We start from the raw sequence: 13,520 nt of genomic DNA on the forward strand, positions 1-13,520 counted from the left end.
CAGCTTCTGAAGGGAAACGACATGGTTTTCTGTCTATATTAGAGGCACCAGCAGACAGTTCCCTCAGTACAGGCAACGTTGGTGTTAGTTAGATCAAAGAACTTCTGCCAAGTCAAGTCTTTCAAGGGATTTCTAGTTCCAAGTTTCCTTGTGTTCTTGTTCCATGTTTCAAGTTTCCAAGAACTATTCCTGTATTGCATGTTTTGGATGTATCCTGCTTTCGTATTCTTGGTTTTTGATGCATATCATATACTTTGAACTCTGAGGATTATTCCTGGATGTTGATTTTAATGCTATTTTGCTAAGCTGCTTTTTGTATATATTCTGCAATAAACTGCTTTGCTATTTTACCTTGGACTAGATTGTGTGTTAAGTACAGAGGTGCAGCCCAGCCTTGGGGTGCAACTCTTTTTTTATAATCTTCTTCTCTACACAGTATTTTAACTTGTAGGTTCTGTTTTTAAAAGAAGTTCAGATACTCTTAGCCCAATGATCTTTGAGAAGAGGGTCATAGAGTGTTTCCTCCCCAGAAAAATGTTTTCCTTGCATATTTTAAATACGATTAAGCATAATACCTAAAGTGACATTAATCACTTTTCTTATTAATTCAATTTCCTGTTCAGTCATTTTACCTAGTTAAGGTGGGGAGGACTAGATACCTCAACAAGGAAAAATATTGAATCCTGAAATCAGTTCCTGGTCTCTTTATAGCAGCAGTAAGAATGATAGCTGAAACTAAAGCATGTTTGTGTTGTCGAAGGCTTTCATGGCCGGAATCACAGGGTTGTTGTATGTCTTTCAGGCTGTATGTTTACTTATCTGGAAGTCTTCAATAAATAAAATATGAATATATCCTGACAATATGTTTTGTTTAGCAGTCCTAAGTGTGGGGATTGCTTGAAAAATAGTTTGTTAAAGTTTATGTGGTTTTGGACAAGAATAACAAAGAATTTGACATACACATCCTAAACAATAGTGCCTAGATTGTTTGGAATAAAACTGATTATCTATTTATATCTATAGAAATCTGACCTGAACTGTATTGCTTTGGTATACAACTGATTCTCTATTTATATTTGTATAGAATCTGATCTGAACTATATTGCATGTGTTCATTACCCTTTTTGGCTTTTTTTTTAAAGAATCTCAACCAGAATCCAAGGACACTCTTGCCAAAATTTTATGGACTATATTGCGTCCAATCAGGGGGTATTAATATCCGGATAGTTGTTATGAACAATGTTCTGCCTCGAGCTCTGAAAATGCATTTCACATATGACTTGAAAGGCTCAACATACAAAAGGAGGGCATCCAGGAAAGAGCGAGAGAAGTCCAACCCCACCTTTAAAGATTTGGATTTTCTGCAAGACATGCATGAAGGATTGTATTTTGACTCCGAAACCTACAGTGCACTAATGAAAACGCTACAGCGGGATTGCAGAGTAAGTGAAATATTCTGCCAGCAATGTCAATCCATAGTGCTTCTTTAAAAGGCATTTCATGAACACAACAAAAGGATGGGCGGCTATTGATAGTTAAAAAGTATGTATAAATTTTCCACCTACTATGGCTCTGAAAACAACACAGAATTTTAAGGACCTTATTTCTTTTTAGGTTTTTATAATAATTGCATGTGGGTGTTTGCCTCTGCATGTTAGCAGAAATATAGCTTATGTCTAAGACAGCACAAAAGGAAGAGACAATAGGCAGTAGGAATAGAAAGCACGACATGGGATATAAGACATGTTGCATTCAAAGTGTTTCTCTTCTTTGTTTTGCCTTGTTGGGAGCAGTTAAGTTCTGTGTTTTGCTCAGTTTTTATTTAACTTCATTCTTGAACATGTCTTAGGTTGCAATCCTATCTATGCACACTTATCCAATGTATGTTTGTTGAATTGAGTGGATCATATTTCTGAGTAGAAGTGCATAGAATTGCACGGTTATTGGGTCTTTTGGCACTGACATATCTGCATTGACAATGTTTTGCTGCACCTCCCCATCATTGTCTTTAGTTATCGTATTGCTTTATCATCTTGCTTCTGTATATCCAGATGTCTATTTCCTCATTCGTTTTAAACACTAACCACCTGCTCCACCCTGAAATTGGTTTTCTTGTGTTTTTCCCTTCTTTCACGTGCCTTGTTCCCTTTCTTAAGCTATGGATTTTGGTAGTTTGAGGTTCTTTTTTCATCCCCCATCCATCACTACTCAGCTGCTGGCATTTTCATTTGTCTCATGCAGTCTATTTTTTCTCTTTCTTCTTCTCAGATATTGGCTCATTCTCTTTATTTTCTCCCGGTTTGGTTTTTGTAGCATATATAAAGGTTGTGTGTTTTATTCTTCTTAAATATATTATTTCCATTTTGACACCCTACCTATTTTTTCCTAGATACAAACATGGTTATGATTGTTTGCTTATGATTTTACGTCACTGGCTACCCCTTCATTTTCTGTGTTTAATTTAAAATTCTGTTACTTTCTGAAATCTCGAGTTTTTCCTTATTCTTGTCTTTTATTTCTCAGCATCCTACACTTCATTTTTCTGTTCCTTTTTTGCTTGTTAAATTTTAGGTGCAATGGCAGCTGGTTTCTACTATGTCAGTACAGTGAGGTATCCACTCCAGATTTAACTCCACACTTTAAGGGACTTTTCTAAGGTACTCACCCTATGCCTAAATTGGGTCAGCACCTTGGAGTGCTCCTATAGAGCTAGCCAAAACCTGAAATGGATTTGCTACACCACTGAAATGGGAACCACAAGTCATCACTGCTTATCTGTGTTTCTTCATTTTTGTGTCAGTGCTTATTTATGTACCTGGGTCAATCATGATCAAGCAACAATATGTTAGCTTGAAAAAAGCTATGAAATGTATTTAATTCAAAAAGCTAATTTCTAATTCCTTTTTCCATGGTATCTTTTTTGTTCTTTGTTCCACTTTATTTTTGTCCAAACTGCAATGTAAGATCGTTGGGCTATTGCTATTCTTCTTCTGTTGTATACATCCTCGACTTTTTGTAAGCATTTCACTTTTAAATTTCTTTATAATTGCCTAGGAGGGTGAAATAATATGTTTGTAAGAATGGAAAGATGAGGTGTGCTTGTCTTGAAGGAGTGTTCAAAAAGCGGGATGGCATACCTAAACATGCTGCCTCCCTTACCTAAACTGCCTCACCTTCGATCAGTGGTTCCTAACCTTCAGTCCTCCAGGTGTTTTGGACTTCAGCTCCTGCAATTCCTAACAGCTAGCAAGCTGGCTGGGATTTCTGGGAGGACCAAAGGTTAGGAACCACTGTTTAGATAGCAGGGGTGCTGAGCAAGAGAACTGGTTTTTGAAAATGCTTCAAAAATAAAAGTTCCATTCAAATAGGTACAGATCTATTTTTTCCCCAAAAAGGACATGCTCTGGATCACCTGCTAGTTACTTTTTAAAGTCAACTTCCCTTGTATTAGAGGCATTTTTTAAAAAACTGCATTGTGCTCAACCCTGCTGCAGTTCTTCACAAAACTATCAAGTCCAGGATTCCATAGGGTTCAGCAGGATTCCATAGGGTTCCTCCTGGGGCCCTTTCACACAAAACAATTGCAGCACACAGTAAACATTTTTACACAAGATGTCATTCTACAAGATGAAAGGTACAACTCTTAAGTAGCACTACTTTTATCTTGCATGTGGTTTCTGTTATTATTGTTGTCCTGTGATGAGAGTTGTGAGCCTCCAGGTCATTTTGATTTATGGTGACCCTATAATATTGTTTTCTTATTATTTGTTAAAAGGGCTTTGCCCTTGCCTTCCTCTAAACCTGAGAGAGAGTGACATTGGACATTAGACCTAGTTGTTTTCATGGCCAAGCAGGGATTCACACCCAACACTGAAACCCCTATGCTACGCTGTGTGGGAGACTGATGCTAAACGGTTCAATGGCTTTTTTCAGAAAGAAAGAAAAGAAAAGGGGGGGGGAACTCCTCATACATAAGATAATTGGACATGAACATAAAAATGCATTTATATTCCTACATGTGGGTGCAAAGGGATTTCCCTTCCAGTTCTACAGCAGGATAAGTGTATTGAATGTACAGAAGAAATGAAAGAAGTGAGGGAAGACTCCTAGGGCATATAGAAAACTTAATGTGATAATCCCATCCACAAAACATGGAAATAGTTTAATTAGACAACAGCGTGGCTGATGTGGAATGATAGGACGACAAGGGCATCCCCTCATGGGAAGAGGGTCATGTTTGTTGGCACTCTGAGGCACCATGTCAAGCCTTGTTAGTGGACATGAAGCCTCCTTTTGTTTGGATTTTGAGCGTGAAGTTGAGATGATCTAATAATCAGCTGCATGCTCACCAGACATTTTTTTCCTAACAGAGGGCATTGTTTGTTATCCCGGTCTCTAGAAATGAATATTCTATGAACTCAAGCTATTAGTGATTGTGCAGAGTGCATAAGCATCTCTGTTTGGAGACCCATATGTACCTTTCACTCTTATAATGTCAAAAGGTTAATTGTTGTAAGAGAACTATGAGGCTATAGAAAATGTACCCCAGTGAAAATAAAGAGGTTATTTTAGTGTTTTGAATAACAGAGTAAACAGAAGAAGAGCAGTGGTAGTTTCTTATGTAATGCATGAAAGTCTATTTTGCAACTCTGCTCCAGGCTGTTTACAAACTCGTGATAGATGCCACCCTATTATTTCCTTGCTAATTATTACTTATAAATGTACCCAAAATATATTCCGCTCACAGGATTGCACTGTAGTCCATGTATGTGGAAATATTTATGTTACAATTTATGGACTCTTTCCTTGAGGCAAATCTGTATATAATGTATAATATGATGGAATCTTTATGTTCTTCCTTACAAATTCAGATCCTGAAATGATAAATGGGCGACCGGATTTAATGTCTTCTAACATAGTATATGTGTGTGTCAATTTGTTTACTCCCTCTCTATTTTGGTGCTACTCAAAGTAGTAGACAATGAGTGGTCCTGGTCTTCAAGATATCAGCTACCAGTCCCTGTTGAGTTTCCAGGAAATAAATAACTGTCAATGGCTTCACTAAGGCTTGAGATCTAGTTTATTTGTTCCCCAAAGAGTTGTTTTGAATGTGATAAGATCAGAGCAGCACAGCATTAATATGTATGGATCTCTTCGCATCTATTGATGGTTCATTTCCAATTACATAAGATGCAAGTAGAAGTGATTCTTTAGGTGCTACATCAAATTTGAAAAAAAAAAACAGATATACATGGTTACATTTTTAACAGATGCTGTATTTTTGTGTTTTGCTTCAAAATAATTTGTCCCATTACTTAATTATTACTGCTTACCTATGGGAATGGTCAAAACAGATTTCTTACTAGGAAATTTTGATCTGTTCTTTTCTTTACCAAGTTTATTTCATTAAAAACAGCAGTATTTATAGACACTTGAATCTAGGCGGGTCTGGTGACAATGGCTGGAATTCTGCACAATGTGATGAAAGATCTCTTGTAAGTAGGGCTCCTGTTTAATAGTGGAGGTGGACAGATACACAAGCACTTCAGTTCAATTCTATTACTTTTGCTTTACATTGCATTGCTTTGGACCTAAATATCCATCCTGTGGAAGGGAGCAAGTGGAAGCATGCCACTTCAAAACTCTGTCTTGCAAGTCATAAATTTACGGATCAGGCAAATGGCAGCATTGAAGTTCCACGTGGATATGGAAAAGTAACACAAACAATAGAGATACTGGAGTTACAGTAGAGTCTCACTTATCTAACATAAATGGGCCAGCAGAACGTTGGATAAGCGAAAATGTTGGATAATAAAGAGGGATTAAGGAAAAGCCTATTAAATGTCAAATTACGTTATGATTTTACAAACTAAGCACTAAAAGATCATGTTTTACAACAAGTATGCTACTTGTTTGGGAGCGTGGCTGCACTTGTGTTGTTATTGGGCATGTTGGCCTGCTGCGCGTTGCAGTCTAGAGAAACAGCTGTGGATCCGGACGGAAGGCAGACTGCGTTGGATAATACAGAACATTGGATAAGCGAAGGTTGGATAAGCAAGACTCTACTGTATGTTTATGACTGTCAAATCTAAGGAATAGGTGCATAAATGTCATCACAGTTTTTCATGTCATTACTCACAACCTGTATTGAAATTGATCCAGATTTCTTCTCTGTATGTAGACTTTGATCAAAGACAGTGATAGAAAAGGAGCACAGAGCAAAGATGCCTACTTATGTTAGTGTATGTTTGTATCATGTATGTCATTTACATCTGGAAATATCCTTTCTGCCTCTCTTGGTTTGTTGAATTTCAACTGTATCCTCCAGCTTGGAAACAAAGCATCCCATTAACAGTGTCCTTTGCCTGAGAAGGAAGGAAGATAGGCAACTTTTATCTCTGCCACCAAGCATTTGGGTGTGTTGTTTCTAAGCCAAGGAAGTATTAGCAGCAGGATAGACAAGACTGATACCTTGGAGTTAGTTTGCTAGAGAGAGAGGGGTTATTCTAAAGAAGGCTCATACATCAGAGTACAGTATGCCCTCTGTGTCTGTGTTGGATATGTTCCAAGATCACCAGCCCCATGGATATTGAAGTCATGGTCAATTATAGTGAACCCTATATTTTCACCATACTTGGGCTGGAAGCATAACATAGGATAGTACTGTAGGATCTAAAGAGATTCACAAATGCTTCTGGGGGAGGATATTCTTTTCAGTATTCATATATGAAACAGTGGTACTCAGTAGACACACGCGCACACACAGAAACCTGTTCAAACTGGTTCTCCAGCAGCAGGACAGCAACAGTTGCAGAACTATTCCCAGGTCCTTGCAAACTCAGCCAATCGGCTTCATGCGTTTGATTTTCCAGTTAACACACATATAGTATTTTTGCAAACTATGACACCTTACATCTTTCTTCCACTTCTTGTTCCTATCTGCTTGGACCTCCAACAAAGTTTTTATCAGCAATCTCCATGATATGTGTTTGTGATTAGAATAATATTCAGGAAAAGCTCTCACCACAATAGAATATTGTATTTCTTTGTGTATCTGCCCTCTTTCATTCCACACATAAATAGTTCCTGATCCCAGGCTTTGGGAAATCAGGTCAATGTGTGTTTTCCTTCGTGTTTTCAATATTTGAGTGAAAGGAGTTGTTCTAAACCCTGAAGCAGTGTATGTACCAGCAGGATGCTCTCGTGGTTTGTGCAGATGGTAGCTTCATACCAGACAGAATTGATTATTCCTTTCCCAAACAAAACATTTTCCTGAAAAAGAATTAGGACTGGGGCATTTTTCCCCTTACAGATTTTAGCTAGCACCCAAAATGAAACATTGGTTTATCTTTCATGAAACAATGTTTTTTTTCTCCAAACTTTTCAACTCAGGCCATCCTCTTATTTATTATTATTTATTTACAGCATTTATATTCCGCCCTTCTCACCCCGAAGGGGACTCAGGGCGGATCACATCACACATACAAGGCAAACATTCAATGCCTCAACATAGAACAAAGACAGAGACAAACGCAGCTCCGAACTGGCCTCGAACTCAGAGTGATCTGTTGCAGCTGACTGCTTTATCAGCCTGTGCCACAGCCCGGGCTTACACCTGGGAGTAAGCGTAATTGAACATAAGAATGCTTTTTTTCCTTTTTTTTTTTGGCAACGATACCTATTATTGAACTCTTAATTCCTGAATTAGAATCATTTTTTCAAACATCTAGACACACAATTGTGTGTGTGTGTGCGTGTGCATGCCTTCAAATTGCCTGCCGACTTAGGGAAACCCAATTAATTTCATAGGGTTTTCTTAGGCAAGAAATACGTAGTGATTTTGCCAATTTCTTCCTCTCAAAGACAGCCTTCAACCCTTGCTATTCATTGGCTGATCCTGCTCATCTTCCAGTATCAGCCTTTCTGGAATTTAGGTTACTGAGATGCTCTTTTTCTAAAGGAGGGGTCTAGGACATTAAAGTCCAGTTTAGAAAGGACCAGGGAGTCCATGTGTCAGCAGAAAGTATGCCACACCAAAGTGAGAAGGACAGATGTGATTCTTTCCAATTTGGATGCTTTCCCGCCAAACAATAAAAATATTTCCCAATTATGTCCATGCCTTTTCAAGAGAAAGCCACAGGGATTCCAAAGCAATAAACCAGACCTCAGATCCATGGAAAAAGTCCTTCAGCTTTAAATTGCTTCCTATCTCCAATCATGGAAGGAATATTTCAAAAAAAGGAGCATAAAGAGAAGAAACAATAGCAACCGTTTAGATTTGGATTCAAAATCTTTAAGTTGATTTCAATTCATATTACAGTAAATTCTTAGTTAACCGGCACCCATGAGGATTGGAAGATGTAGTTTCTCGACAGTTGAGAGTTGCTATTAAAAATAGGCCTGACTAATAATATATCCCATACTATATGTAATATAAACTTTGTATTGACTTGATATTCATGTTTAACTACAATAATTAAAAGCAAATAAAAACACACTTAACTTAATGTAACACATTTTTACTGTATTATAAAAACAGCTTTATGAATGTAGTGTTATTTCTTTGATTTTTTGGCCAGTTGGTTGAGTTCCAGTTAACTGAGAGACTACTGTACCTAGTTCAGTTTCCATTTTGGGACATGAGAGAAGCTGCCTAGCAGGATAGTAACACATCCGGGTGTCCCCTGGGCAGCGTCTATGTAGACAGCCAATTGTCTTACTCCAGAAGCAACTTGCAGTATGTTCTCAAGTCACTTCTGATATGATAAAAAAGTTTCAGTTGTGTCCTGTTAAATCAGTGATTCCCAACCTCTGGGCCACTACCTCCTGGTGGGCCACAAGACCAAAAATAAGGGTCGTGAGACATGCGGGAGAAATTGGTGCTGGAGGTGTGTGCCGCCATTGAAGGAGAGCAAGAGAGAAGGAGAGGGAGAGAGGGAAGGAAGGAGATGCGAGCGCTTTGCCCTTGCCAGCACTTTCTCGGCCTTGGGAGGCTTCCCAGGCTAGGGCAGAGAAGACTGAATCAGCCACTTTTTGAATCAGCATCTCAAATAACCAAACCAAATCTAAAGTTCACCAAAACTGATTCATAACCCTTTTGGCACTATTCAGGAATTTCTCATTAATATGTTCTAGTGCTAGAGGATCTAGAGATTCCTACAGAGAACACATCTTTAGACTTTATAGGTCATTCAGCATGATTCTGTGGTCAACGTCTAGGAGGAGGTAATCACTATGGCCATGGTGGAGGATCTAGAGATTACTAGAAAGTGTTCTTCCAGGTTAAAAGAGGGGCGGGGAGTTTCATCTTCTCCACTTTTGTAGAAGATCTGCAAAGATACCTTACAAAAGCCTTTATCACTGGCATTTTCATGTTGGCTTTCTACAGGGTTAGTTCCAGATTTTTTCACAAGATTTAGAATAAAAAGTTAGGAAAATATGGGAAAACATGTCCTCTGAAAATCCAAAACTATGCCTCTAGTATTACTGCATTATTCTGTTTGTTTAGAGACACTCACAGCCACCAATACATACATATGTGTGTCTGTGTTTGTTTGGGTAGATGTTATTGCAGATCAGTAGTATATCAAGCGCTCAGAATAGTTAATCATGATCATTCCTTTTGAGGATTTGAGAACACTACAGTCACCATGTCAGTGGCTTCAAAAGTGAAACTGACTTAAAGGACTCTAGGGATGTCATAAAGGAAATACCTATTTCTATATGCTGGTCTAAATTCTGCGATGAGAACACAAGCTCTGCATTCCTTTTTAACATTATTCCTTTTGGAGCACTGCTTTCTTATTGTGTTTTATGTTGAATATTGAATGTTGTGGTATAAATTCAGGGGGATTTGGATAGTAAAACAGGATTTTCTCCCTGTACACCAGTCCCTACACAGAGCATTTCACATACCCTAAGAATTTATTCCAGAGCACAATTTCATGATATATGGAAGGGATTTTGTAGGGAGAATCACATACACTAACATAGAATTGCACTGATAGACGCTCTTGGAATGACACCATGCCATCTAAATATTTCATATGTTGTTTGGATATTTGTATTGTATGCTTAAACATGCTTTATTTTTGATAATTGTTTTGCGCTGTGCTTAGTATAATAAATAACTTAGAACTGAATATATATTCAAAAATCATTGTGTTAAAATTGCACAACTTCTTTACTTGGTGTTTGCTTTGAAGAAGTGGAAGCATATGTGTCTTCCCCATTGAAATGATGTCAAAGGTTTCTTGAATTGTTTTCCTTTCCAAATATATGTCCTACTGTGGTATATGTTACGTCATTTTAATTGTTTGTTTGCCCTTACCTACTTGTCTTAGCATTCATTACTATTTGTATAATTCATTGAACCCTACATTTTTGAATGAAGTTGTTCATTTTCTAATGCCAACAGAAGAAGAAAAAATCTTTCAGTTACAAAAAGTTAATACGTTTCACTGGGGGAAAATGACTTGTTTTATTAGAACTTTATGGAGATAGTATGGTTTCATACAGAGAGTTGTAGCTTTAATTTTTATTTTAAAAATCCCAATTCATCTCAGAGGAATACATAGTAAATCAAGTATAAATAAAAATTTGGGCTTTAAGATAATGATAATAGGGTTAATAAAGATCAGTCTTAGTATAATGTAACCCATATTTCACCTGCAGTTATTCAAATTATTATACTCATGTGTATGTTGACCCCATGTGTAAATGGAGAGCAAGTTTTGGGCCAAAATTAAGGATTTTGATATTACCTATGATAAATAAAAGGTCATTATGTGGATAGAGGGAAGCACCAATGCTACCTTTGGGGGCTAGCTTTGTCCGCTGTTGCTAGAAGACCAGAAATGCCACCATGGTGGAGAGAATAGAATAGATAGATATAAGAGATAAGATACAGTACTCACATTGACCCACTCATAAGTTGAATCAAATTTTGGAGGATGATTTTTTGATTAAAATTTGTAGACTTCCACATGAGTAAATACTAGGTAGCTGCAAGTTGGATTCAAATGGTTAGAGGGGATTATCTAGATTGGAGGTAGTTTCTCCCCCTGAAAACATCTCATGTGGGATGGATGATGTCAGGATCTTTAACTATACTCCTAGATTCCTTAGGTCTTGATGGAAGCACTACATTACATATTTGCACCCACTGTTTTGGCGGAGAACCTAACTTCTCACATGGGAAAATAGTAGTAGTACTGAAGTACTCTCAGACAGTGTTCGTGTTATAAAAACATCTGCATTTACTCCCATCTCCTATTCTTTGTATGAGGAACAGAGGGGATGAAAACCAGGAAGGGTCTCCCATCCGAGTAAAAACAAAAGCTGAGTCTGCTTATCTTCCAAAATCAGACAAGCTCTAGTGGCCTTAGGGTATTTACTGTGCCTGCAGCTAAATACAACTGTTCATTTATATAGGAAAATCCAATTTAAGAAGGTTGAATAGAATGTCTGCTTTCTTAATAAACCAGTATGTACTTGTTAAAGAATAGCGGCATATCAAAACATAGCCAGCAATGTTTAGTCTCTTTATAAGCAATTCTGGGTTGGTAGCGAAAGATAATTCATGAATTGGGCTTTTCAGTACACATTTACGTTAAAATCAAACCAGATGTGCTTTCCACTCATATATTTAACTTTTAGGGATCTTAATTCTCATAGAACAAGGGAGGAATTGCTCTCTGAGACAGACTACATAGTCAATCAAATGTAAGATACAGCAGTTGACTTTAATTTTAAAAAAATGCACAGGGTGAATGAACTTGCCAGACTAACTACATCAAGCACAAGGAGGAAATATATGAATTCAAAACAGTGTGGGTCATGAATATTCCATTTTATCACATATCCATATATTTACAGTGTAGCTTGGGGAGCCGTTTTGTTTAAAAGTGAGTTATAGATATAGTAAATTGTACAAGTTTATCCTAGTTGTATAAAATAAATTTTACTGATTTTTCACAGAAATCTGCCTTATTGGTGATCAATAATATTTCTAGCCATAAATAATAAGTGCCCCAATGCATAGTAATATGATTTATTATCTATTTTAGATTCATATTAATATTAATAGTAATACTAAAAATTGATATGAATGCTAGCTGCTTTCCATCATGCATTATTATCACTATTCCTATTTTAGTGTTAATATCTTCTAGCTGAGCTTTTCTGAAATGCTGAGGGGAATGTTTTTGCTTTTTAGATATTTTTTCAGATTTCTGGGTTCTCAATTCTCAATTATTTTGTGTATCCTTCTTTGTGTAATTCACATCACTCTGTAGTGCAGGTGACTAGTTGAGGAGTTGCACTTTTTATGTGTATTTACTTTTTGATATTTTATCATTTGGATATTAACTGTGCAATTTATACATTTATCACATTGCAGCATATGTACTCTATAGCTATGACTACTTCATAACTATGGATTTTGAAATATAATGACACTCTTTTTTAAAAAAAAAACTTCCATTGCTAGGTATTGGAAAGCTTTAAAATTATGGATTATAGTTTACTGCTTGGAATTCACACGTTGGACAATGCTGCAAAAGAAAGAGAAGGGGAGACTTCTCAGAACACCTCTGATTCAAAACGCCCAGCAGGACAAAGAGTTCTCTATTCTACTGCTATGGAATCCATACAGGGTCCTGGAAAATCTGGGGACTGTGTCATCACAGAAAGCACTAACACGTAAGTCCTTTAAAAATGTATGTGTCAAGACCCTTCATGCTTCCATATCAGGTATGTTAGGAATTGTGGGAACTGAAGTCCAAAACACCTGGAGGGCCAAGGTTTGCCCATGCCTGGTGAATGATGCACCCTTCTTTACAGACTCAGGGTTCGGGCTTCCTTGAATGTGTCTATCCATCTGGAACATAGCACACTAGTATTCGGAGAGGAGTAATAAATAATGGCCAGGAGTACAATTGGAAGAACAAACTACGTGACTAATGTGAGCACAATAATGTATATGAGCAGGTGGAAAGAGACCTTGTTTCCCTTATTTGTTTGCCATTGGCATGTAGAATTACACTGTTCAGAACGAATAGCATGGTGTTGTTGTTGTTTTTTTGCTTCAGTTTAATTTCACTGGTGATTTTTTAAAAAAATAATGTCTTATATCTAAATATTTTTGCTATCATCAGAATGGGAGGAATTCCAGCTAAAAGCCACAGAGGAGAAAAGCTGCTACTATTTATGGGCATCATTGATATCCTACAGTCTTACAGGTAGTTCAGAATATCATTATGGAATATTTATTAATTTTCTACATTTAAGTGATGCTCTTACTTTAAAAAGTGGCATATTCCACTAACCTCCTTCTTGTTGCTGTGTCATCAGATTAATAAAGAAATTGGAACATTCCTGGAAAGCACTTGTTTATGATGGAGTAAGTCATATTTAAGATTATCAGGATATTTGCATATTGATATTATGTTATTTACTCTTATCATATTGGCAGTTGTATGCTTCAGGTATCATTAAAGTATTTGTTTGACAGTTAGTCC

General features: G+C 37.1%; 1 protein-coding gene across 3 annotated transcripts in view; it reads left to right on the forward strand.

The window, feature by feature from the left end:
* The window catches only part of pip5k1b (phosphatidylinositol-4-phosphate 5-kinase type 1 beta), a 106,217-nt gene that overhangs the window by 70,700 nt on the left and 21,997 nt on the right, over window positions 1-13,520 (forward strand). For all 3 annotated transcript variants that reach the window (XM_008103311.3, XM_008103312.3, XM_008103313.3), the window contains exons 7-10: window positions 1,143-1,442; window positions 12,491-12,702; window positions 13,158-13,241; window positions 13,354-13,402. In XM_008103311.3, coding sequence (XP_008101518.1) covers window positions 1,143-1,442; window positions 12,491-12,702; window positions 13,158-13,241; window positions 13,354-13,402 — 645 coding nt within the window. The remainder of the gene's footprint in view (window positions 1-1,142; window positions 1,443-12,490; window positions 12,703-13,157; window positions 13,242-13,353; window positions 13,403-13,520) is intronic.

The sequence above is a fragment of the Anolis carolinensis genome, chromosome 2 (genome assembly GCF_035594765.1).
Source record: "Anolis carolinensis isolate JA03-04 chromosome 2, rAnoCar3.1.pri, whole genome shotgun sequence".
Classification (NCBI taxonomy): Eukaryota; Metazoa; Chordata; class Lepidosauria; order Squamata; family Dactyloidae; genus Anolis; species Anolis carolinensis.